At 29.1% G+C, this 25,881-nt stretch overlaps 3 protein-coding genes across 3 annotated transcripts; all 3 read right to left on the reverse strand.

Moving 5' to 3' along the window:
* Positions 1-5,565: 5,565 nt before the first annotated feature.
* On the reverse strand, positions 5,566-8,332 carry LOC136087465 (uncharacterized). The gene is made up of 2 exons (XM_065810265.1): positions 7,186-8,332; positions 5,566-7,103 (listed from the first exon to the last, which is right to left on the reverse strand). The coding sequence occupies exons 1-2, from the start codon at positions 8,330-8,332 to the stop codon at positions 5,566-5,568; spliced, it is 2,685 nt and encodes an 894-aa protein (XP_065666337.1).
* A 130-nt stretch (positions 8,333-8,462) lies between these two features.
* LOC136087466 (uncharacterized) lies at positions 8,463-10,894 on the reverse strand. Its single transcript, XM_065810266.1, has 3 exons — positions 10,616-10,894; positions 9,215-10,557; positions 8,463-9,135 (listed from the first exon to the last, which is right to left on the reverse strand). Exons 1-3 carry the CDS (start codon positions 10,892-10,894, stop codon positions 8,463-8,465), a joined length of 2,295 nt encoding a protein of 764 aa, XP_065666338.1.
* A 6,603-nt stretch (positions 10,895-17,497) lies between these two features.
* Positions 17,498-18,529, reverse strand: LOC136087467 (piggyBac transposable element-derived protein 4-like). The gene has a single exon (XM_065810270.1). The coding sequence runs from the start codon at positions 18,527-18,529 to the stop codon at positions 17,498-17,500; it is 1,032 nt and encodes a 343-aa protein (XP_065666342.1).
* Between the last annotated feature and the right edge of the window lie 7,352 nt (positions 18,530-25,881).

The following is a 25,881-nucleotide window of genomic DNA, read 5'->3' on the forward strand; positions in this document are numbered from 1 at the left end:
ACACTTCAAAATATCGAATACGATTCCCATGCGAGTCGTGCGTACCACCATTATCTATTGGAGGATCAGGTTTGTAAGGTTGAACTACTGCCACTGTCGTTAGAGTTTGAAATTGTTGTAACGGTTTATTTTTAGATTCCATTCGTTATGAATCTATTTCATTTTTTAACTCTTTATATACTTTTTGTCACGGTTCATTAAACAAATTAAAATTCCTTCATTATATCTGCGCATGCGCATGACGCCATTCTTTTTTTTGCTTGGGACCTTTTTTTTTTGTCGGTTTCTCGGATCCTTTTTTTTGCTCGGTTTCTCGTTTTCTTGTTTTTTTTCGACCGGTTTCTCGTTTTTTAGCTTTTTTTTAGTCGGACGGATGGCTTCTTAAACTGGACACACTTTTGTAACTTACTATATCATCAATCAATATCCAGATTAATATTTCTAGTCTTATTGTGAGTGATACTTGACTACTTGTTTTCTTGGACAATATAGCAGACTCAATTTCACTAAGTGCCTCTTCATTTTCGTCATTGTTACTTCTAAAACCACAATAAAAATTTAAATAATTAAAATACTTAAACATATTCTTTTAATAGATCTCAGGCTAGTTTTTAAAACAATTAGGCACAATTGAAAAAACTGGAATTTTAATTTATTTTTCATACAAGGTTGGTTCCAGTTAGCAATTATAAAATGCCAACAATATTTATAAATATGTAACTTATTATTATAAAGGAATATTTCAAAACATATGAAATTACTTACAATGGAACATCACTGGAGCCTGCTTTATGTAAATCATTAATATTTCTACTGTTGTTGTGTGATACTTGACTACTTGTTTCTAAGACAATACAACAGACTCAATTTCACTTGGTGATCCTTCATTTTCTTAATTTTTTTTTAAACCAACAAATTGTATGAAAGTTATTGTATTAATGTAATTTAAACTAAATTAATATTAATTATTTTAAAAAAGTATTAAATGTAACTAGAGAGCTAGATCATAAAACATAAAACTAATAACCGACAGTTGCTAAAAACACTTACCTTTTATTTCTTGTTTTAAAAAAAATCAAACATTTTTTGAAGTTTTGAAATATTATTTTCAATTTGCAATTTTCTTTTTTTGTTTGCAGCTCCGCTAAGTTTTTTTTTTTGGTTCATTATATATCAATAATAAATATATTAATTATAACTATATAAGTATAATATATTTTACCGTGACCGTGCTCGCCGCTATACTCATCTATGACGTATGCCGAAGTAATATTCCGCAAATTGGGAAACAAATAACAATTTACAATATTGTATAATTGTCAATTACCTAATATTTAGTATTTTGTATTATAATATTATTTTAATATTAATATAATTTATAATTTTTCCGATAACTTTTTACAGTTTCCGAAACTTTTTATAATTCCCGAAAAAAATTTAGCGCCCCCATGACATATTCCAGGGGGGGGGCTATTGCTCCTCCGATAGACCCCTTAAATACGGCCCTGCATGGAATTACAATCACAACATTAAAAATTTTCTTCACAATCATAATAATAAACAAAACAAAGTTTCAAAACAATTCAATTATTAAAATAAATAAAATTATTTTTTGTCAAAAAGATATTTTTTTAGTTTTACGTTTATAAAAAAGAATTACGTTATTTAAAAGAAAAATCCAAGTTACAAAAACTATTTTATTCCAAAAAAAAGGACCAAGACAAGAAATACAAAATATTTTTAGTTTTCCAAAATCGCTCATGGATAATTTTTATCAACACAAAGATCATATTTATTTTTAAGTTTTAAATTATGAAAAAACTTTGTTATATATTTTGTTTACATTTAAACATGAAACATAAATATTTAAAACAACTTGTTGTTAATTATTCAAAACTTTTATTTCTTGAAAACGATTTTCAAAATAAAGTGTTTCTAATGTCGATAAAAAATTTGAGTTCGATTTTGTGAGCACTTCACCACATTATCTTTGCAGAATTTACATGGTAAAGGATAAAATTAATATAGTTCAGGGCCGACGGAGCAGTTTTTGGAAAGTGAGGGACTTGGGGGAGCAAAGTTGTTAATTTTGTAAAAACGGTCCTCTGTATTTAGAACTTTCTAAAAAATAAATCCTCTAGAAAAAAAAGTGAGAGGGCGCAAAGGCACATGTTTCCCTCGCCCCACGGCGTTCTCGGCCTGTAGTTGTGTTAATCGGTTTTTATTTAATATAGGTCTAACTTTATATAGAATTCCAATGCTTTTAGCAATATTTATGTAAATATAATCAACTTGTCTCCAAGATGTTTCATATATCATCATACTAAGAATTTAAAATGTTGTCTCTTTTTTGGATTGTTTTGTCAATAAATATGTTTGACAAGACATTTTGAACATTTTTTTTTAAAGGTAGGATAAATATATATCCAATTTTATATATTCATAGGTAAAGGCATTTTAATAAGTATTTATGTGGAATATGGTGTAAAAAAATAATAAAAACATGACATAAACAATTAGTAAAAATTTAGTTCAAACCACTGATGATACTTTATATTACTTTTTATTTTTATAAATTTTAACAGTAGTAATTTTATAAAAAATAACTAATAAACATTTAATCAATAATTATAAATAATAATTTTAGAAAAAAATTAATAAGTTACCATTCACTTTGTTTAAAGTTGCTGGAAATTTAATGGAAAAAATAATAAATATAAAAACGGTTAATTTTTCTTTTTCTCTCATTTTCAACAAATATTACTTTTTTAATATGTATTGAATCTGGTTATCAAGTAAAACCACAAGTTTAAATAATCTAGTGATTATTAAAACTACAGAAAAGTTAACAGCCCCTATTCATATCTAATCGAAAAAAGGTTGCAGACATCCCTCCCCTTCTAATCCCCAACCCTGGCTGCTATAGCTGAAAGTATCAAACTGCTATAACCTTCCAACGCCACAAAGTAAAAGTTAAATGTTAAGTTAATATGAATTTTGAAGGAGAGGCGAGAAACACCCTCTAAAATACCCTCTTAATCCTATTGTGAATATGAACACCCTGTTAAAAAAAGCTTAAACACAGTCTTTTTTTTAACGAATCTTTTGTTTTCTTGAATAAAAAGTTTTTACATGAATAAACTAGTTTGAGGAAGTCTTTAGATAAATACCAACATTAGTTACAGTTTGACTTTTTCATTTTTTTATTGTTTGAAATATTTGTCTGATGTTCCGTTAATCATAAGCACCAACGAAAACTTATACAGCTCTTTTGTAGAGACGGCCGACGGCAGACGGTACGGAAACAGTTACGATGAGCTACGGAGCAACAACTGTTTGTTTAGAATATGAATCAAAAAATATATTCAAAACAGTGCCATCAGATCGGTATAATCCTATTGACTTTGGTGTGGAACTATTTTAATTTAGCAACCTCAGAGGCTGTGTATATAAACAATGACACAGAAGTTTTTATGAATTAGGCGAGCGATTTAAATCAATGCATTAGGGAAATTAAAATTTTTCTAGAAGATTTTGATACTATGGTGTATAGAAAATATCTTCGAAAAAGTTACGATGATGTAGATGGAATTGCACCTGAAAACGAATACAGAAAGTTTCTTCGAAACTCCTATGAAGATGGAATAAAAGGAATTATTGCTTTTACAAATCCGGAAGATTCTCTGTTTTTGTTGAAGGAATTAAGTGCACTAATTATTGAAAAAAATTTAAAGTCCAATCCATTTAAAATAATTTGGTTTTATGGAGCAATTGACTTTTTATATTTTTCACCTCCTATGTCTGATCACGTGCATATTTTACATGTAAAATCTATTTTAATTGAGTTAACACACGCAGAACATACGGAGTTTAAAAATTTTATGGAGTCTCGTTATCTCATCCCTTAGTCGGAATCAATCATGGTATTCTGAAGAAAATGCTGTTGAGTATTACGGAAATGTAAGTAATACGTATTATAAAATAGCCAAAAAATATAACTTCATTCAAAAACATTGTCGTATTACTAGATGCTTTGATGTTCTATACAATGTGGAATGGTTTACAACACGACGACCATACACAGAAAAAGTTCTTGTAAATTACATGATTCATGCTATTTATGATCAACGCTATGGCTATCCGTACTTTATTAGAAAAAAAAATGTGATACACCACACCTTACTTACTTCAAATGTGAATATTCTACCGTAAATGTAAGTAATGTTAGGAAAGAATTGTTCAATATTCTTTGTTTAATGTCATATCCAGACAACACTATTTCATCAACTGTGTTTTGGGATAACTATACTAAACCTGAAATAATTAGCTATGACTTTTTATACCACAACCCTACTAAGAGAGCATTCAAGTCTACTAAAGTTGGTGTTTGGTCAATAAATCGCACTAATTTTTATTTCAAGAATGAAAAAGTTCTTGGACAATGTAAAAGAATTTTTTTATTTGACCATAGAAAAACATAGGTGGGTTTTAATTTTACTCCAATTTGTAGCAAACCTTGTGATATAGGTTACATAAAGGAACATGCTAATGACAATCTCAAAATCTGCTGCTAGTATTGTATAAAATGTCCTTTTAATAGCATTGTTATTAACAATACATGTGTTATATGCCAGCTAGGCTTAGGAAAAGCAGAACTAGAAACAATTACTTGTTCAAGGTTACCAAAAAAATAATCAGCTTTTTTACATTTCCGTATCATCTAAGCGTGTTAGCTTTATTAACTATATTTGTGTATCCTATGAATATATTTTGTCTTGTCATTGTTTTTCGCTATTTTGATTCTAAAATTTTCAGGAAAGGTCGAAGAGCACTGTGGATTATTTATCTCATTGGCATTTTTTTTCCAAATAACAGCTGCAATTTTATATTTGAACTCAGCAACTTACGTTCTTTGTATTCTCAGAAGCTTTTTTTCTCAAACTGGCTCAAATATATGTTTTTTGACCATTCTTTTCAAATTATGTGTTCGTCTTCCAGATCTAACGAAGAAAGCAGTAAAACAATTTGCATTTGCAAGGGAACATATTGAAAATACATCACATATCAAGGGAACCTCTTGAAAATACATCACATATCTCCTAAATCGATTCAAACTAACTAAAGAAACGAAACTGTTCCTTGAAAATGAGACTGAACTTTTTTTGGTTTTAATAAGAAATATATATATATATATATAACATAACCCAAATTCTACAAAAATTTTCACAACAACAAAAAAAAACGTGGCATTAAACCATAATGCCTTGCAGCAAATCCAGATCAATCAGTATAAGAAACAACGTCACGCGATGCGTACGGTTCTTATTACTGACTGATCTGGTTTTTACAAACAAGCTCAATTCGACACTCCCGGGTCGGGAGTGTCGAATTGAGCTTGTTTGTAAAAACCTATTGTTCTGTTTTTTGTAAAAACCTATTGTTCTAAGTATCCCAGAACAATAAATTCTTTAGTATTTATTGTTCTGGGATACTTAGTATCCCAGAACAATAAATACTAAAGAATTTATTGTTCTGGGATACTAAGTATCCCAGAACAATAAATTCTTAAGTATTAAATTTTCTTTTTAATTCAGCCGTAATAGCAGCCATCCTCTGGCATTTAGGTTCAGCGGATGTAACTTTTTCTGTGTTTTTAATCTTTACTACTTCGAGAGGAACTAAGCGTTGAAGTGGACGTTTTATAAAGGATACATGCCCATTTATACAAGTCTTTAAAATGGCACCCCTAACTTTTTTATCATTAGAAATAATTAATTCCTCCACGACACCTTGCTTCCATAAATTTCGCTTTAACTGATCATCGTTTATTAAAACAACATCTCCAACTTGTAGATACTCACCGCACTCTGTTCTTTGGTTTTTACTATCATAGAGGTGTCTTTCTCGTAATTGAGCAATATATTCACGACTAAAACGTTTCCAGTAATGATCAATAATAGTTTTCAAGTACTTTAATCTGCTGTTGTGATCATTAGAATTATCAATTTGAGAATCATCCATCTGAGTTTTTACATTAATTGATTGTAATCTTCTTCCAATTACAAGATGAGATGGGGTCAATGGTTCATATACTTCGTCATAAATATAAGTTAGTGGTCGACTATTAACCGTCATTTCAATCTCATGTAATACTTTTTCTAATTCCTCATATGACAATCGACTTTTTCCTACACATTTTTTCAACGCATCTTTGACAACTCGAATAAGTCGTTCATAGAATCCTCCCCACCAAGGTGATTTAGGCAAAATGAATTTCCATAATATACGTTCTTTTGCTAAAAACTGTTTTAACTGTTCACTTAGAAAGGTTTTGAAGTTATCACTAATTACTATCGCTATACTTCCTCTTCGAGCTATAAAACGTTTTAAATATCTTATAAGAGAATCAGTTTCCATGGAAGGCGTTAATTCCACATGGACATTTCTGGATGTTGCACATGTAAACAAACACACATAAGCTTTATACATAGAATTTTCTTGTCCATAAATATTTTTCACAAACAAAAGACCAGCATAATCTAATCCAATATTGGTCAACGCAAATTTATGTGTTGCCACTCGAAAAATTGGTAAATTTGGAGGTCCAGGACCATGTAAAGTTTTTGCAAGCACTCTTTTGCACTTGACACAATCTTTAATGTACTTCTTCACTATTTGTCGTCCCTTACGAATCCAGAACCTACTTCTTAATTCATTTAACGTTCCTCTAAGTCGTAAATGCTTTACTCTTTCATGTGCAGCTAGTACTATTAGCTTTGTAAAATGACTATAGCTTCTCAATATAATTGGATACTTCTCTGCATATTCTAGCAAACTATTTTCAAACCGCCCTTTTAACCGTAGAATGTTATGTTCATCAATAAATAAATCCAGCTGTTGCTTAATGTTTTCATAATCCTGACTAGAATCATTCTCCCCTTTTAGCAGACTTTGTTCAGACTTAATCCATAAATCTTCAGCTGAATTAATCTCTTTTGTCGTCAACTCTCCTTGGTATTTAACAACTTTATTTTTAATATTATTCCCGAATCGTAAAACGTATGCTGAAACTCTCAATAGCTGAGTTAAACTGCTAAATTTTTCTGTTTTAATAATATACTGAACTCCGTCTTTTGGCTCATCAATATAGTTGACACAAGAAGTTACAGAATTTTTTTAACTCACTAATACTTTCTGCCATATTACTATCAAAATACTTCCTTTGTTTTGGTGTGATATTAGTTTTTAAAAACAAAGGACCTTCCCACCACAAGCAATTGGTCTGAAACGTTAACAGATTTAAGTCTCTAGTTGGTATATCTGCTGGGTTGTTTTCTCCCTCAATATGGGACCGATCATTTTTGTTACTTAATTCTTGAATTTTTGACACACGATGCTGGACCCATAACTTCCAGTCTCTTTTAGAATTTTTTATCCAAGATAAAGATAATTCGCTATCTGTCCAATAACAAATTTTTTCCACAATTAAAACGTCTTTAAATTCTTGAACAACCTTGTGCATCAAATTCGCTAATAACAAACAGCCAAGTAATTCCAAACGTGGAATTGTTAACTTTTTTATTGGAGCAACTTTCGTCTTTGAGGTTATCAACTTGGACATCCAACCCTCCTTGGTTTTTACTTGAGCATATATAACTACTGAATAAGCAACTTGAGAGCTATCACTAAAACCATGTAAAGTAACATACTTTGCTATTTCATCTTGTTCTTTAAAACAGTATCTTGGTACAGTAATGCTGGAAATAACTTCTAGTCCTTTTAAATACGCTAACCATTTTTCGTGGATTTCAGAAGGTAATTTATCATCCCAATCAAGTTTATCAATACACAGAGCTTGAAACAATAGTTTTGTCACAATAACAATTGGTGAAATAAGACCCAATGGATCATAAAATTTTGCTCCAACCCTAAGCAAATTTCGTTTTGTAAAAGGTAGATTCAATGCTTCTTGTACAATAGCTGAAAAGTTGAAATGGAACTCATCGCTTTTTCCATTCCATAATAATCCCAAAACCTTTACACAAATAACTTCCATATCATTACTTCTATTTAATTCAAATTTTGCATAACTGTCTTCCTCATTCAGCAACGCTTTCTCTTTTTCTTTATCTGCAATATACCTGCTTAACTCTGGTGAATTACTAAACCATTTTCGCAGATTAAATCCTCCTTTTTTCATAGCTTCTTTTATGAAGTTATAAAATTGAATACCTTCGCTGACTGTATTAACACCAACAGTAGAGTCGTCAACATATAAATCTCTTAGAAACTTTTTAGTAAATTCTTTAAATGAATCTGAATAATTTTCCATGTGCTTTATAATTGTAGTATTTAACAAAAAAGGACTACTAGTGATTCCAAATACTACTCGCAGGAAACGGTAAATAATTAACATGTTGTTCTTATCATCATACCATAAAAATTTCAATAGATCCTCATGCTCATTGCATATACCAACATTTAGAAACGCTTGACGGAATATCAGATATCAGTCCTATCTTGAACATGCGAAAACGTAAAAGTGTACTATATATGCATGTCAGTAAACATGGGCCAGTATACAAACTTTCATTAATTGAAGGACCACCCTCTTTTGCGGAACCATCAAACACTACACGTAACTTTGTTGTCTCTTTATCATCTCGTAGTACTGCACGATGAGGTAGATAATGAACTTTTCCAGGTTCACCTGGATCATAGACTCGCTCAATAATGTTTTCGTTTTCATACGAAGTTATTACTTCTTGGTATCGTTGTTTTAAATCATTATTTTTCTCAAACTTTCTTTGTAATGAAATAAATCTTTTTAAACTAATATTAAAATTCTCAGGTAAAAATTCACAGTTTGGTTTCAATGGTAGCTTTGTCACATATCGTTCCCCATTAAAAGTAATGTCATTTTTAAATTGCTGGTAAAAATTGTCTTGCTCTTGGAAATCGCTGGATTCAGATTCCCAAAATTTTCGTAATTCCAACCTTAAGACATCATCATCTGATTGTGAAGTTGACACTAAATTTGTTTGAATAAAATTCTCACGTACACCGATGTCAGATGGACCACAAACAATCCATCCTAAAATACTTTCAAGAGCAACTGGACCATTATTGCAGCCTCTTATTATTTTTCCAGTAATTATTGAGTAATAATAGTCTAACCCCACTAGGATGTCAAACAGATTCATTGTTCTTTAACGGGTAAGATTCAGCTAAAGCGATTCCTTTTAAGTAAACATATTTTTGTTGCAAAAGATTGAAGTTAGGATTTTTTAATGGTGAACATATGAAAGGAATACATAATGCCTCCATATAAATATTATTTTTCCGATCTCTACTCTTCAAACAAACACGAACAACATCTAGTGTTTTGATCAAGCTTTCATCTGATGCAAATCTTTTCATTATTAAACTTTCTGTGCTTATCTTCTTCAACTTCAATTTTTCACGTAATGCATCTGTAATATAAGTTCGATGACTGCATCCATCAAATAATACTCTAATGCAACTGGATAAAGTGTTATCTGGGTTTGTAGCTGTAGCTTTAGCAGACTGTAGAATAACATGGTTGTTGGTAGCCGTATGCTGGTTTTGATGAGTAATCGAATAACTCTGGACTTCTGATAACAACTTATTTGGAACCTTGTTACTTTCAGTATCGCATAAAGTTATGTTATGCTTCTTTTTGCATTTTATGCACTCATAATTTAATCGACAAAAACTCGCTTTATGTCCTCTTTTTAAGCAAACAAAACATCTGCTCTCCTTTTGAACTATACTTCGACGGTGTTTTACATCTGTTATATTTCTGCATCTAGATGATAAGTGTCGTTCTTTACAAAACACACAAGTGTCTCTAGTTTCTTGATTATTTCTTGGGACAGTGTTATAGTTAAAATATCTTTGATTATTGCTCAAATGGTGGTGATTATTTTTTTTAGTATTAATGTGCATATTCTGTAATGTAATTGCTATATTTTCTTCTACTTCGATACTTGTATTAGTAACAGCTTCATAACGCTCTAGAGCTGTAAGTTCTGTCTTAATTACATTTATGAATTCATTTAAGTTCCAGTCATCATTTTTAAAATGTCTTGAAATAATAATGCATAACTCACGTGGAATTCTTTCTGATATAATGGCAATAAGAAGTGATCCATAAGTACATGTTTCAACATTTAGGTCCTTTAAATTTCTTATAGTTATTTCAAGCTTATCATACATTTGACGGAGTTGTTTTACTTCTTTTAAATTTCGCACTGGATTTATTTTTCGAAGATCATCCATATGCGCTGCAGTAAGACTTTGAGTATTACCAAACCTGTCCTTTAAAAGTTGTATTGCTTCCCTATAATTGCTTTCGCTAAGCGTAAGTCCTTCAATTAGCTTTTGTGCTCTACCAGAAAGATATGATTTTAAATAATTAAACTTTGCTATATCTGACAGATCTTCATTACTGTCAATTGCAGTTGAAAACTGATCCCAAAACCCTTTCCATGATAATATATCACCAGAGAAACTTTGAATTGTTAATTTTGGAAGCTTCATGAAAAATTTTAGAAGAAACACTTGTGGATGAATCTTTCTCAGACTCTTTCACCTCTTTACTAAGAAACCGTAAATTCTCTATGTTACTTAATATATCACAAGTCCATGAGCTAGTATCCTCAATTTCGGATATTATGTCATCTTCGTCCGCCAACAAGTCCATAATTTCGTCGTCTAAAGTCTTTATTATCACATGTTTAGTCTCTATATTAGTCAATAATAAGTTTATCTTTTTAATTTCTTTTAAATCGTCGTCAATTTCTGCGAACAACCTTCTCAGGTAAACTCGATGTCGATTTCTTATTTTCTTTTTCTTAACTAAGGAAGCCATCGGCAAAAAATAATCTCTAAATCAATATATCTCTAAAATAATGCCTTTAAAATCAATAAATGTACGGGTTTCGGCACCATAAGGAAACGAAACTGTTCTTTGAAAATCAGACTGAACTTTTTTTGGTTTTATTAAGAAATATATATATATATAACATAACCCTAATTCTACAAAATTTTTCACAACAACAAAAAAAACGTGGCATTAAACCATAATGCCTTGCAGCAAATCCAGACCAATCAGTATAAGAAACAACGTCACGCAATGCGTACGGTTCGTATTACTGACCGATCTGGTTTTCACAAACAAGCTAAATTCGACACTAACTGTTTATATCGCATAATATCCAATAAAACATTGCAAGTAATTATTTTGCTACTATTTTCTGTTGTTCCTTTCACTTGTATTCACACGAATATTGGTTATTTCACTGTAGTTGAGGTTGGAGTAGACAGTTGTACATAATCGACTGATGTCTGTGAATTCTCGACCCAGAGTTTCTACTTTCACATTGTTAACGCAGTGTGCTTTTTTTTTTATTATTTTGTCAATGGGACTACAGATTCAAAATAAGCAATTTTTAAACATGACGTATGAAGTAGTATGAAGTAGACATGAAGGCTGGAGTTTTGTATTAACAACGTCGGTATCATTTTTTATAACTATCGTATTTTCTGTGGATTTCGCTGTAGCTAAATTCTATTATTTTCACAAAGATATAGCTTCCTCATTTTTTTATTTACTTAGAAGTTACACATTTCTTGGCTTCATATTTGTCTCGAAGTTATGTTATTTTTACAAATATCGGGACCAGATTAGAAAAGATAATGCAAATAGAATAAAAGAAAAAGCAGAACTTATGGAACTAAGGAGTATTTGACATTTATAATAAAAAACAATTTTAGAAAAATCATTGCTTCGTTAGAGTGTTGATTAGTCGATCTTTTTTTTTTTTTATAAATATATATATATATATATATATATATATATATATATATATATATATATATATATATATTTTATATATATATATATCGTTCAAAGTTGCGGCGAACAGACTTGTTTTTGCAAAGAAAAAATTGCAAAGAATTTTTTTTTTTAAACAAATTTAAAAAAAAATTTTAAAAGTTAACATTTGTTATCAATTTAATTGTTAAATATGGCAGTTACAATTAGCGAAATAAGAAATATGTTTAGAGAAATGTTCGCTGAGTATAAAAAAGACATAGAGTTACTAATAAAACAACAAGAAGAAAACGTTCTTAAAGTCATTAGTGCAAATGCAAAGATAACGAGTGACAGACAACAAAAAACAGAATTAAATATTATCGACAGTATGGAAAAATTAAAAGACTCGAAAAGGATGTATTTGATATAAAAGAAAGCTTAAATTTTCACGAAGAACTCATCGGAAAAAAAGATTAAAAATAATATTGAATCTATCGAGAAAGAAAGAGTTTATAAAAATGTAGCGCACAAAAATATAGAGTTTACCGACCTTAAACATAAACTAAGAGAAATTGAAGATCGATCACGATGAAATAATCTCAGGAATAATGGACTGAAAGAAAACGAAAATGAAACATGGACGGAAAGTATAACAAAAGTGATCAAACTGTTTGAACAGACTAGGGGTAAAAAATGTTAAATTTGAACGAGCGCGTCGCTGCGGACGTAAAGATGCAAAAAAAAAACACGTACAATCATGATAAAACTTTTAGATTACAAAGATAAAGTGGAAGTTTTAAAAAATTCTTTTAAATGAAAGGGTGAAAGTACTTTCATTAATGAAGATTTTTGCTACGAAACTAATGTAATAAGAAAAGAATTGAGAGAAAGAATGAAAACTGAAAGGCAGCTGGGAAAATTTGCATATATATCGTATGATAAGCTAATTGTGCGCGATTGAGTATCAAAAAAACCGTGTCAAGAAAGCAAGAGTTGAGTTTTTATTGTTTTATTTGCAATTTTGTGTTTATACAAATCCTTTTTATTTTCTATTATTATTATTTTATTTTATTTTTTTTAAAAAAACAAAACAAATAAACAAAAAATGGAAGAAAACCTAATAATTAAATTTTTTGATGAAAATATCATTCTCAGGGACGAAGATGACTCTGATAATTCTAATCAACAAATATTTGAAAGTCAATACTATACAGTTTTTGAATCTTTCCAATATCCACAAAAAAAGGAAGTTTTTTTTTCAATTTTAAACATTAATGTTCGAAGTTTAAAAAAAAATTTTGAAAGCTTTGAAAGTTTTTTTTGGATAAATTAAAACATGACTTTAAAATTATTTGTCTTACGGAAACTTGGTGTAAGTGTGGCGAAACAAATGCGGAATTTGAACTAATTAATTACAAATCAGTTAACCAACCACGTAATTTTGGTATTGGTGGGGGCGTAAGTATTTTTATCCACAACTTATTTAATTATAGTTTACGTAATGATCTCTGTGTAAATGAAATAGATTGTGAGTCATTATGAATTGAATTAAAAAATAAAAACACAAAAAACATAATTGTAAATGCGACATATAGACCACCATCAGGTAATATAAAAAAATATAAAACTCATCTGAAATGAGCTATCAATAAAACGCGGATAACAGCTATCAATAAAACGCGAGATCATGTCTTTTTGGCTGGTGATCTAAACGTTGACCTAAAAAAAACATGCTTCAAATAATAATGTAAAAAATTTTATAAACACTCTTCTTCAAAGTAACTTAATTCCCACAATAAACAAGCCAACTAGAGTGACAAACAACTCTTCGACACTTCTTGATAATATAATAACTAATAACTTTCATAATAACAGTCTTAACACAGGTATAATCAAAACTGACTTATCAGATCATTTCCCAACATTCTTAGTAACTAATAACATAATAAATAACAACATTCCTTCTAAAACTACCATATTTAGGCGACAGATCAATGAAAACTCTGTAAAACAGTTTCAAAACCTTTTAAGAAACAACGTTGATTGGAATCTGGTATTGCAATCAAACAATCCTAACAACTCATATGATCTATAAGTTGTCTATTCTGCAAGCAATATGAAACAGCATTTCCTGAAAAACAAATTATAGTGAACACAAAAACATTATGACTCCATGGATGTCTAATGGGTTACTAAAATCCCCAAAAGGAAAACAAAAATTATAAATAATTAAAAAAAAAAACTTACTTAAAACGAAATGACATATAAAAACTACAAAAATGTATTCGAAAAAACAAAAAAAATCTCTAAATTGCTTTATTATGCAAAACTATTAAACAAAGCAAGCGGAATAATTATGAGAGAAAGACTCTGTTAAAAAAAATAACAGTTAATGATAAAAATATTAATGATAAATCAATTATTGCTGAAAAAAATAAACAGTTTTTTTATTAATGCTGGTCCAAATTTGGCATCAAAAATTCCTCTGAATTCAACTTCATTCGTGTCTTATTTAAAAAGTTACGATAAAGTTATGGATAAACCAAATCTTAAATTAATTGAATTGCGAACCGCCTTTATAATCTTAAAAACATCACAAGTGCTGGATTTGATAAAAGTAACGTTAACGTTAAAAAATCTGTTTATCATATCATCGAACCTCTTTTGTTTCACATCTTTAATCTTTCTTTTAAAACAGGTATTGTCCCGGAAAAATTAAATATTGCACGAATCACACCAGTTTTTAAGACTGGCGATGACTCTATTATTTCTAATTATAGACATATATCTATATTACCGTGTTTCTCAAAATTGCCTAAAAGAATAATGTACAACAGGCTATTTAATTATTTTTATGGAACTTATATCAGCTCTGCCCTTTTTGCCACTACACTTTGTTGTATATCGCTTAGTGGCAAACTTTGCATTGACAACCTGTAGAGCAATATAGTTTACCAATGAATGCATTAGGTCTTCATTTCCATACAATCCTACACTAACATCTTTATCAAACTTTGAGTATAATTTTAAATGACCAACTAACAAGGCAAGTTTAGGTCCAAAGCTTTTAGTAAAAATAGAAGAAATACTACTTTCATCTGCTTCAAAAACATCAAAAAGAATTTTAGTCATATCATCAAAAAAAGAAGTTGGAACATTAAAGATATTTTCATAATATAACAATAGAACTTTCTGAAACTCGTTTTTAATTTCATTGTTAGGTATACAATACTCATTTACTGACCTAGTAATAGTTAAATAACCAGTAATAAATAAATAGGAAATTAGTAAGTTTGTTCCCTCATTTGTAACTTCTATTTTGTTCAAATTACTAGTAATAGATTTTAATATTAGAAAATTATTTACACTAAAATCAGTGGTAATATTACTTATTAACAAATTACGATTGCGAACCAAGTCTTCTATAATATCTTTTATAGCATGATTGTTCAAAATATTGCTATTTAAAAATTCGCTTAGATTGTCATTGTTCCAATATGAGACAAATTTATCAGGATTAGATATATAATTTACAACTGACCAAACATTATATTTATCAATAAAACATTGGTTAACATTTGTACCAATATTAAACAAATACCCATTATACCAACTTTTTATATAACTTTCATCTTTTTCTAACTTAAAATGATTAAGAAGAACCCTAAGCTCTACCTCAGAAAGTCCGTAATATTTTGAGTATTTGCAACTGGTTATATTATGTTTTATTGTGTTATTTAATCCCGATAAAATTCCACTTTTTAGAATATACTGAACACCAGTAATTACACCCTTTTCTAAATTTTGGTTATTTTTCAAAGCAGGTTCCAAAATTGATCTAAATAAGTCTGCTACACTTTCAGCTTCATCAGAATTAAACATAAGGTAGGCCTTATTTGCAGCAGCATCATATTTATCAATTAATAACCAAACTCGCTTAGAATGATATTCTTTAAGTAAATCACTGAGTTTTTTAATTGCTGTAGGGTAAAACAGTTTGATTCTGTGAAGGAGTGATATGTACTCTTTACTTATTGTAGTTTCATAATATAGTATATCACTATTTTTCAAATAAACATAAGTTCTGTTTGAGTTGCCTTTGCAACTTTATAAATCCATAAAAATTACAGGATACTGTCCTTGTAATGATAAAATCTCAATTTTTTTAAATTTTCCGAACTGTCACGTATAAAAGTAACAACACTTGAGGTATCAAGAAGGGCATTTTCTAATTTGTCAACATTCTTTATTTTTTCTGTAAAAATTCTTCGACTAGTAGTTTTTGCTTCTACATTATCCTCTTTAACCACTTAACGAACCTAATAATTTTCAAAAGTGTGTCAAAAACAAATCTATTTTTTTTTTGAATTGATTTTACTGTTTTAACCATGCGAAAAAGGGAAATAATAATAATTAATAAATTTTAATATATTTTAATAATTTATGATCTTCCTAATTGACCTTTGAAAACTTGCTCGACATATGTCGAGCATTGCAATATTGCATAAAATTCTTGCAAAATTCTTGAAAAATTGAAGTGAACCTAGTTGCAAACTTAATTTCCTCTATTTCTAAACAATAAAATATAAAGTTGATTTCAATAAATTTATAAATTTATGATTTTATTAAAAACTCTAATTATATAACATTACATAAACTTTCGTAAATGTACATTTATGGCACTGTAAAATTGTAGAGACTGGGCAAAATCACGCATACAAAAATTTCAAATTTTTAACTGTAAAAGTAGTTTTTTTACAAGAAACTTTCACGTATTTATAAATAATAAGAATAAAATAAGGCATTCTATAAATTTATGAACATTGAAATAATAGAAAACTACTTGAGATTATAATGAAATTGCAGGCACTTATAAAATTTTCAAAACAATTTTATAAAACCCAATACAACATGAAACTGAAACTTATTCCTTTTCTTTTCTTAGTAACAATAAAAATAATATAAGACTTTCAATATATAATTACGCTTTATATATATAATATAAGGCTATAGTTCAGAAAATAAGTTTTTGCAGACTTACGTAAGGTCAACTTTTGTGTGATACTCACGAAAACATGGAACGACGCACAAACCAACATCGCACTCTGAGCACTGGTATCTTGATTCTCTTCGAACTTTTTTTCCTAGCGCATTTCTCTTTTGTGAACAAACAGCACAGTATCTCATCGGTTTATCTTTCTTTTCTGTTGGGGGAACATAATCCAGAAAATGACGACCAGAGAGGCGAAGGGGAGAGGGAGTTGTGCTAGGACGACCTTTGCTCTTCACTGAATTGTCTTTATACGTGGATACAAGAAGATCAATAAGATCCATTCGAAAGTCCAACGGTTTTTTAGTATGTCCAGCTTGCTTATATAATATATAAGAATTCCATACTGCAAATTCAAGAAGATGAAAAAAAATTTTTTGGTAATATTTTTTTCCCCTTTTCCTCATGATGGGGTAGCTAGATAATGACTGATCTACTCGATCGACCCCTCCCATCGTATCATTGTAATCCTTTACAATTCTGGGAATACTGGTAGCTACGCGCCCTCGTTGACATTGAACCATTTCCGAAGAATGAACAGTGGAAAGTATAGTGACGTCCCTCTTATCCTTCCACTTCATGGTCAGAACTTTTCCACGGCGAAATCACGTCTCTCCTTTCTTCAACTTCTTTGAATTTATTTGAGGGGGCATATCTTTTCTATTTTGCTTGACGGTTCCATATGTGTCAGTTCTATTATTTATCAATAATTCAGCAAGTGCAGGCGAAGTATAAAAATTGTCAGTTGTCAAACAATGACCTTTGTTGAGTAGCGGGTCCATTATAGACATCACAATTTTTGATGAAACTGCAGGAAGATCTTTATACTTTTCATCCATTTGTGTTCCTTTGCCCGTATAAATAATAGTAGACCAAACGTATCCAGTTGAAGACTCGCATAACATATAAAATTTAATTCCAAATCTTGCACGTTTCAGAGGGATGTATTGCACCCAACCGAGTCTACCTTTATAAAGCATTAGACTTTCGTCGATGGTCACGTCACGATCCAGCTTATACAATGTTTTGAATTTATTGCTGAGAAGCTGGTAAATAGGGTAAATTTTGTTCAATTTTGGTTGGGGGTGAGTTTCAGGATTGTAGTCTTCACTATTTGCAAAGTGCAAATATTTTTTTAGTGCCTTGAACCTTTTGAGAGGCATGCACTCTCTAAAAAATGGAGTGTCTAAGAGAGGTTTTTTTGACCAGTAAAGCCAATGACTAGACTTTACTACCAAGCCTTGCAACATTACGAGTGCGAGAAATACACGAATCTCCCTTGCATTGGTATTAGGAAAATCTCTATCGCCTTTCTGCAATGCATACCGATTTGTTTCAGTGACAATAATATTGATTAGTTCATCGTCAAAATATAAATTCAAAAAGTCTAATGCATTTCCATCAGCAGGAATATTTTGGTTGCCGAAAACAAATGGAAACCTAGGATGAGGTATCGTTGGTTGAGGTTCAATTTGCCATGCACGCACGTCTGCAAGCGTAGGCTCATCTTCTTCAGAATCATCGTCTGAGAAACCTTCACTGTCACTGGAATCACTCCTCTCATCGTCAGACGAACTAACATGAACTGAGTCGGTATCGCCCAATAAACTTCCTTCGTCACTGTCGCAATCCATCATATTTATAAGTAACACAAAAAATGGGCACAAATAATTCAACAATGCAGGTTACGCAACAGATAATTCATGCAAAATTATCAATCACTTAAAAAAAAAGTCACGAAACAATGCAATGCACTTCCAACCGCCCATGTGTAAACACTGGCGCGTGGCAGTCATAAAAAGAAGAGTTTATCGTACAGGAAGCGCATCAGATATCATAATAACCAATCAGAAGCTTTGCTCGACATATAGCGAGCTAGCTCTCAAAGTATACCAATTTTTGGTAATGCTCGACATATCTCGAGCAAATTTTTTTTGGCTAAAAAAGACATTCTCAGCATTTCTAAATTTGTCGATTTTCCAAATCGTCTAGGCATCGTGATTAATATGACCTTTGATTTATCTTCATAAATTTCTTTTATAAATATGGACTTGTCAACAAAAATATTACTTTCTTCAACTAAGTCACGAGAAGACCCACCAAGAAATATTAAAGGTTTAACTTCCATACTCAGAAAAGCTCTAAAAAAGATGCAATGGAGGTACATTATCAGAAAGCAATATGTTGTACTAAAAATAGTTTGGTTTTAAGAAAAAATGTTGCACTGAACATGCAGTAATTAATATAGTCAATCAAATAACAAACGCATTTAGTACTAAATACTTTACATTAGGAGTTTTCATTGATCTGTCAAAGGCTTTTGATACTGTAAATCATAACATACTAATAAAAAAATTAATGACTCCTTGAATAATATGGAGTAAAAAATAATAACTTACTTTGGTTCAAAAGCTATTTGACCAATAGAATGCAATTCATCCAATATGCGCAAAAACAAACAATTCCATATGCTGTAACTTGTGGTGTCCCCCAGGGCTCTATTTTAGGAACCTTATTATTCTTAGTATATATAAATGATTTAAATTTTGCAACACACTTCTTAAACTGTATTCTTTTTGCAGATGACTCCAATCTTTTTTATTCCCACAGAGATATTAAAACACTTTTTGAAGCAGCTAATGAAGGGTTGGGTAAGGTTAATGAATCGTTTATAAGTAATAAACTGTCTTTAAATGTGGATAAAACCAAACTTATTTTGTTTTATAAAGTAAATAAATTAGAAAAAATTCCCATTAAACTCCCAAATCTAATAATCAATAACGCTAACATTAAAAGAGAAACTTCAGTTAACTTTTTGGGCGTAATATTAGATGAACATTTACGTTGGAGTGATCATATAAAAAATATTGAGAAAAAGTTATCAAAAAATATTGCCATGATATATTGGGCTAAACCATTTCTAAATAATAAATCTTTAAAAAGTTTATATTTTTCTTTCATTCATTGTCATTTGATTTATTGTAATATTGCATGGGCAAGTACAAATCATACAAAATTAAAAAAATTGTACAGTAAACAAAAACATGCCTGCATAATATTATTTGGAGCTAATAAAATTGTACCATGCAAGCCTCTTCTGCTTATACTGCATTAAATGTTTATAAAATAAACTTACATCAAGTTTTAATGTTTATGTATAAAACAAAAATGGGACTATCTCCTAAAATATATCAGTCCTATTTTGAAAAAGTAGAGCATAAATATCCGACAAAATTTTCAAATAATAACTACATTATCCCTAAATATAATTCAAAACAAATTACATATTCAATCCAATATCGTGGACCCTATTTTTGCAAAACGTTTCCTAATATTGCAAATACGGAAAAAGTTAGTATACATCAGTTTAAAAAAGAATCGAAACAGGTGTTATTACTTATAGATTTTAATGTATCCGATTTTAAATGCCTCTTTTAAACTAAAATTCAATTATATAAAATATGTATCAGAATTTATCAATTTATCAATTTTTGTTTGTTAGTTTTTTCATTATTTGAGTTATGGTGTTTCCTCTAATCTTAAAAGTTATTGGTGAAATCTTAGTTTTTCAACATTTTACTTAACTATTAATGAGTTGTTATTTATTTTACTTTTAATTAAATTGGTTAAAAATATACATACATAAAACGGTTTTTTTAAATTAAGTGCTCTTTTATCTAAATATTACATTATTACAAATTGTTATAAATTTTATTTTCATATTCTTCAACAAAGACTTTGTATAACATACGTATATAGTGTGGCTCTTGAAAATACGTGCTCTTTAATTAATTTATTAATTTTTTGTTTTTCTTTTTTACTTTTCTTTCAGTTTTTCTTGTTTACTTGATTATTACTCTTAACATGAATATTGTTCTTAAAGTATTTCGTAAACTAATTGTTATTTAATTTTACATTTATAACTTTTAATAAATAGTTTGTAAAGTATAAATATATTATCCGGCTATTGTAAATACGTACGATTGGGGCTCGGTGATAAGACAAAATAATGTCTTCTACTTGCCCCGCCAACTTTTTTTTATTTATAAACCTTGTAAATTGTAAAAGTTATTAAACGGCGAAATAAATAAATAAAAAATAAATAAATATTTGCGATCTCTGGAATGGCCGTGTTATATATGTTTTTAAAGAAATATCACTTTTTGAGCATGAATTTATAAAAAGTGATTGAATAATGGTTTTTTTGAAAGGATTATTTCTTTATTACATTTTTTTTATTATCATTGGAAATCCGGAAGATTCTCTGTTTTTGTTGAAGGAATTAAGAGCACTAATTATTGAAAAATTAAATTCATATCCGTTATCGTATTACTAGGTGCTCTAATGTTCCATACATTAGAGCACCTTGTACGTGATCACAACACAACGACCATACCCAAAAATAGTTCTTATAAATTATATAAATACTTTACATTTTGAATATAAATTTCTAATTACTAAATAATTTTTGATATACATGTCTAATAATGAAGTCATTTATGAACATTTTTAATACTGAAGTAGCAATAAAATGTTTTTTATTTTTATGTGAAAAATAATTGCATTTTTTGTCTTTCTTAGATGATATAGCTACTCAATGAAACATGTGTGAAAGTAAACATTGTGTGATTCAGGTAGTAAACAATTTACAACCCAGTGTGCATGCGTCGTCCAGGGGATGTCCGTCTGACGTCCAGACGAACATTCAGAAGGCGTCTTACGAACGACCTCCGGACGATGCATGCCCACTGGGGTAGTATTGTTGAAAAAAATATGGAAGTAGCTGAAGTGTACAGTTCCATTGGGCTTAACTAAAATATTTAAATATTTTTCTCAAAAGAGTATGATCAAGTTGATTCATATTAAAGTAGAAACAGATAAAAGGTTTACAATCCGCTGCGAAAAATATTCATCGCCTAAACATGTTCTATATGCTGAAGTTAATGTACTTAATACTCTATTATAGTTTTTCCGGATGGTTGACTACTTTTTTTTTTGACTAATAAAATACATACTTTTCGAACCAACCAGTCGCGAAATGGTTTGCGTTTTGTTCTTCTACTCTAGCTTATATTGGTTTGAAGGATATAAGTTTTAATATTGCGGCTTTCTAAAATTAATGTCTTATTTGGTATGATTAATTATAATTTTAAAATTTCATTTTTTTAGGTTTTTTTTAAAAGAATTAACGTTTTTACAAAAAAAAAACAATTTCTTTTAATAAATTTTGTATTACTTGTTTTTTTTTTAATTTGTATTTGCTTAGGTATTTGTTGGGGATGTTGTTACCGAAGTAAACCGCATGGCTTAATCCTTCTTATTCTGTAACATCATAGGGATACTTTAAAATTGAAAACATGTGTACATAACAATATTACATAACATAAACCACATAACAACCACCTTATTAAAATTAATAATTTCTGTCTAAATAATTACATTTTATTTATTACTTACAAAATATATCGTCGGTATGCAAGGGAAATGCAATAACAAAAGAAATGGATTTATTATACCCCTATTTAGTATTTTAAATTCTATATCGTTTGATATACCACACAAATATAATAAATCAATTATAAATGAGATATTAGGAAATTTTTATTTTTACTATGACAAAAAAACTTATGATTTTTACCATTACATAAAAACTTATTTGTTTAATATCTCAAAATAACGTTTTTGGACTTGGTGAGTTTCCCTTGTATACCGACGATATATTACTTATATATTGCTTTTAAATTACTTTTTATTTCTAATCTTCGATCTCAAGATAAGTTTATAATTAGAGATTATTTCAAATTTCTATATTCTAATAAAGATTCTTTTATTATGCAAATATTTTTTTAACAATATGTACTTTTTTTTGTTTAAGGCGTTGTTTTAATAAAAGTAGATTGAAAGTTAATTCATGTAAGTTTTTTTGTTTGTTTGTTTTTTTAACTATTTATTACCTTATTATAATATTATGATATTAGGATTAATTTGATATCAAGATATCAAAAGTCGACTTGTTCTTCAACAGAATCCCTACAATAATTTAAATGATGAACATTTCTTAATGTATTATGAAGATGTTTTTCAATGCAATTTAAAGATTTATATTTCCTCCCTTAAAAGACAATCATTTCATAATCACTGCATGGAACCTTATTTAAACTTGAGCAGTAACCATGGATACTACTATTAATCTGTTTCTAAAATTGCCATTAATGCATTAAAAGATTTTTTCGAAACTCTTCATGAAGTCATGGTCGGTAATGGGTGTGTTGTAAATTCTACAGATTGTCCAAACTGTTTTGGCTTTAATAAATCATTATCAGAAAATAAATATTATGATATTTTGCTTAAAGCTTTAAAAATTAAATACCAATGCGATCCGAATAGTTTAAACACAACATATGCAATATACAATTTTCAAATATACAATACAACAACCTTCAATAAAATAATTGGGTTATGGGAATATCAAAAGACAAGGATTTTTGATGCATTTCAATTAGGTTTTCAAACTCCTAATAAAGTTTGTAGTTTACCGTGCCCACCTGGATATTTTAAAAAATTCAAAGGGTTTTTAAACCATCGACCTTGCTGTTGGGATTGCATTGGATGCCCTTTAAAACCTATTGTAGTTAATGAAACATGTTTAAAGTGTGCACCAAACAAGAGAGTTAATTTAACTACCAATCAATGTGACACGATACCGTTTAAATATTTTTCTTTTGAAAAAAGTAGCTGGAATAAAGTTAGCATTTCTATTTTTTCATTCACAGGGATGGTCTTTGTGATCTTTGAATTTGGTGTTAGTATAAAGTTTAGAGGACACAATGTTGTAAAATCAGCTGGTTTTGAATTTTCTTTGACAATACTTTGTGGCAATTTGTTACTGTTTATCTGTCCCTTTGTTTTTTTTGCAACACCAAATACCTTTGTTTACGCTTCACGAAATATTTAGCCATCTTTAGCTTGTGTAATTAATCAGCGCTTTATTGCTTAAAGTCATAAGAGTGTTTCGTATATTTACGTATTTCGTATATTTACGTATTTTGTTTATTTCGTATATAAAAATGCCTACACCACTCTCATTTATAAGAAGAGATTCACAAGTTGCAGCAGTGGCTGGCTGTTCTGCTTTTCAACTAGCATATACATGCCTTTGGTTTGTTGATAGTCCACCAGATTCTGCACATATAGTTTCAGCTGATGAAACTCATATTAATATTGTTTGTAGCAATGGTCAAACTATATCTACAAATTTAAAAAACAATATTTATTTGTATATCATCCAGATGTTATGCAATGCAGTAGCCTTTTCTTGCAGAGTTTTTCCTCAAAAATATCACAAAAGTTTTTATAATAATATTATATCACATGCTTCTATTGTTCTGTGGGCTATTTTCTATACTGTGTTTGAATTTGCAATAACCAATGTGGAGTATTAATCTGTTGTCTGTGTATTCTTTTGGGATATATAACATTTTTGGGATTATCTATCAATAAAATAAAATGTGTTTATCAATATTTTAAATGAACAATTTTTTCATCTTTATCATTGGCTTATTTGATTACTTGCTTTTAATATATCTTGTTTTTTTAAAAACAAGATATATTTGTAAAAAAAAAAAACAATATAATCTCTAACTTTTTAAAAGCTTTCTTTTGAAATTCTGGTTTTTACGATTTATAGTTTTTGAAATTCTGTAAAAATTTTAAAGGTTTTGTTGAGTGTACATTGTACACTTTTTAGTTAAAGATTTTAAAGAGTGTTCAAGTTGTAAATTGTGGTTCTTAGAGATTTATTTTATTACATATTTTTAGTTATCAGGATTACACGTTTTATTTTAAACTGGCACAATATTATTTTTAATACTTTTGTTTCATCTATTCTGGCACATTAGCAACTCTTAAATTTTATGTTGCTAATTAGTCAGATGCGGTTATTTGGATTTGTGTTTTTTTTTAAACATTTTGATAGAATTTTTCATATCTTTTCTTTCATGTTTGAGTACATTTAAATGTTGTTTGTTTTGTTATTTTTTCTGTTTGATAATATACAGATTTCTCAGATTTTAACTTGTGTTTTTTTTTTAACTTTTACATATGTAATATATAAAATACGTTCAAGATATGTTCGACCATTATCCTGTGTTTACTTTGTTGATTTATTTTAAAATATTAGGTTTTAAAATAAAACTTTATCGTCATCAGAGACGTTTAAAATCGCTTCTATAAACAAGCCCTTTGTGTTTCAAGCACATTTTATAGAAATCCACCATTGGTTTGTTTATCTACAAAGAAATTATGTTAAAGAGCGGAGTTAAAAAATTACTGTTTAGATCTTTTAATCCGCGTTTCTGTTAAGCGTAATATATTTAAAAAGTTAAAATATTTTTCAAATAGCGATTAAAACTAATTTTAATTTTTGTCGATAACATTCTTAAAAGGATATTTATGCTGATAAAAAATTTCTCAAACTAGCTTGTTTGTATCCGTAAAAAAAAATTTCATTGAAGGAAATTCAAAATTTCTTTATGATAGTTTTGCGCCATGATGCGATAGTTTAAATATCTTTTTAAGAATGTGTAAATTGGTCATTTTTTTTTAATTTACATTAACGTAATTATATTAACGTAAATAGTATATATTAACGTAAATATTAAAATAGCTTTTATAACAAATAATTTTATCATACCGAACGACTCTTATCTTTGCTTTGCTTATATAATTTTCGATTTGGCTTTCGATTGTAACGCTTTTTATGCCAAGTTTTAGTAGTAATATAATACATAAATTTAATTTTTCTTCAGTCTTTAACGCCAAGTTTAAGTCGAAAAAAAAAATTATTTTTCTTCAGTCATTTTTTATCTTCGTTTAAACCTGTTCATTAACTATTTGTACTCAAATACTCTTCTATGTGTTTGTTCAATTTTTCATCAATGTTTTCGTTAAAATTTTGGCTTACGCTAATTTTTCTTGCTTTTAACATCAT

The sequence above is a fragment of the Hydra vulgaris genome, chromosome 11 (genome assembly GCF_038396675.1).
Source record: "Hydra vulgaris chromosome 11, alternate assembly HydraT2T_AEP".
Classification (NCBI taxonomy): Eukaryota; Metazoa; Cnidaria; class Hydrozoa; order Anthoathecata; family Hydridae; genus Hydra; species Hydra vulgaris.

Bases quoted from the DNA above. Each gene is read 5' to 3' on its own strand.
- LOC136087466 (XM_065810266.1), bottom strand. From the start codon at position 10,894: ATGGCTTCCTTAGTTAAGAAAAAGAAAATAAGAAATCGACATCGAGTT. The intron at 10,558-10,615 runs GTGAAAGAGTCT...TTTTTCATGAAG, and splicing joins TACGGTTTCTTAGTAAAGAG to CTTCCAAAATTAACAATTCA. The intron at 9,136-9,214 runs GTTAAAGAACAA...AAAAATAATAAG, and splicing joins GCTTTAGCTGAATCTTACCC to AGGCTGCAATAATGGTCCAG.
- LOC136087467 (XM_065810270.1), bottom strand. From the start codon at position 18,529: ATGATGGATTGCGACAGTGACGAAGGAAGTTTATTGGGCGATACCGAC.
- LOC136087465 (XM_065810265.1), bottom strand. From the start codon at position 8,332: ATGGAAAATTATTCAGATTCATTTAAAGAATTTACTAAAAAGTTTCTA. The intron at 7,104-7,185 runs GTGAGTTAAAAA...TTATTAAAACAG, and splicing joins TAATATGGCAGAAAGTATTA to AAAAATTTAGCAGTTTAACT.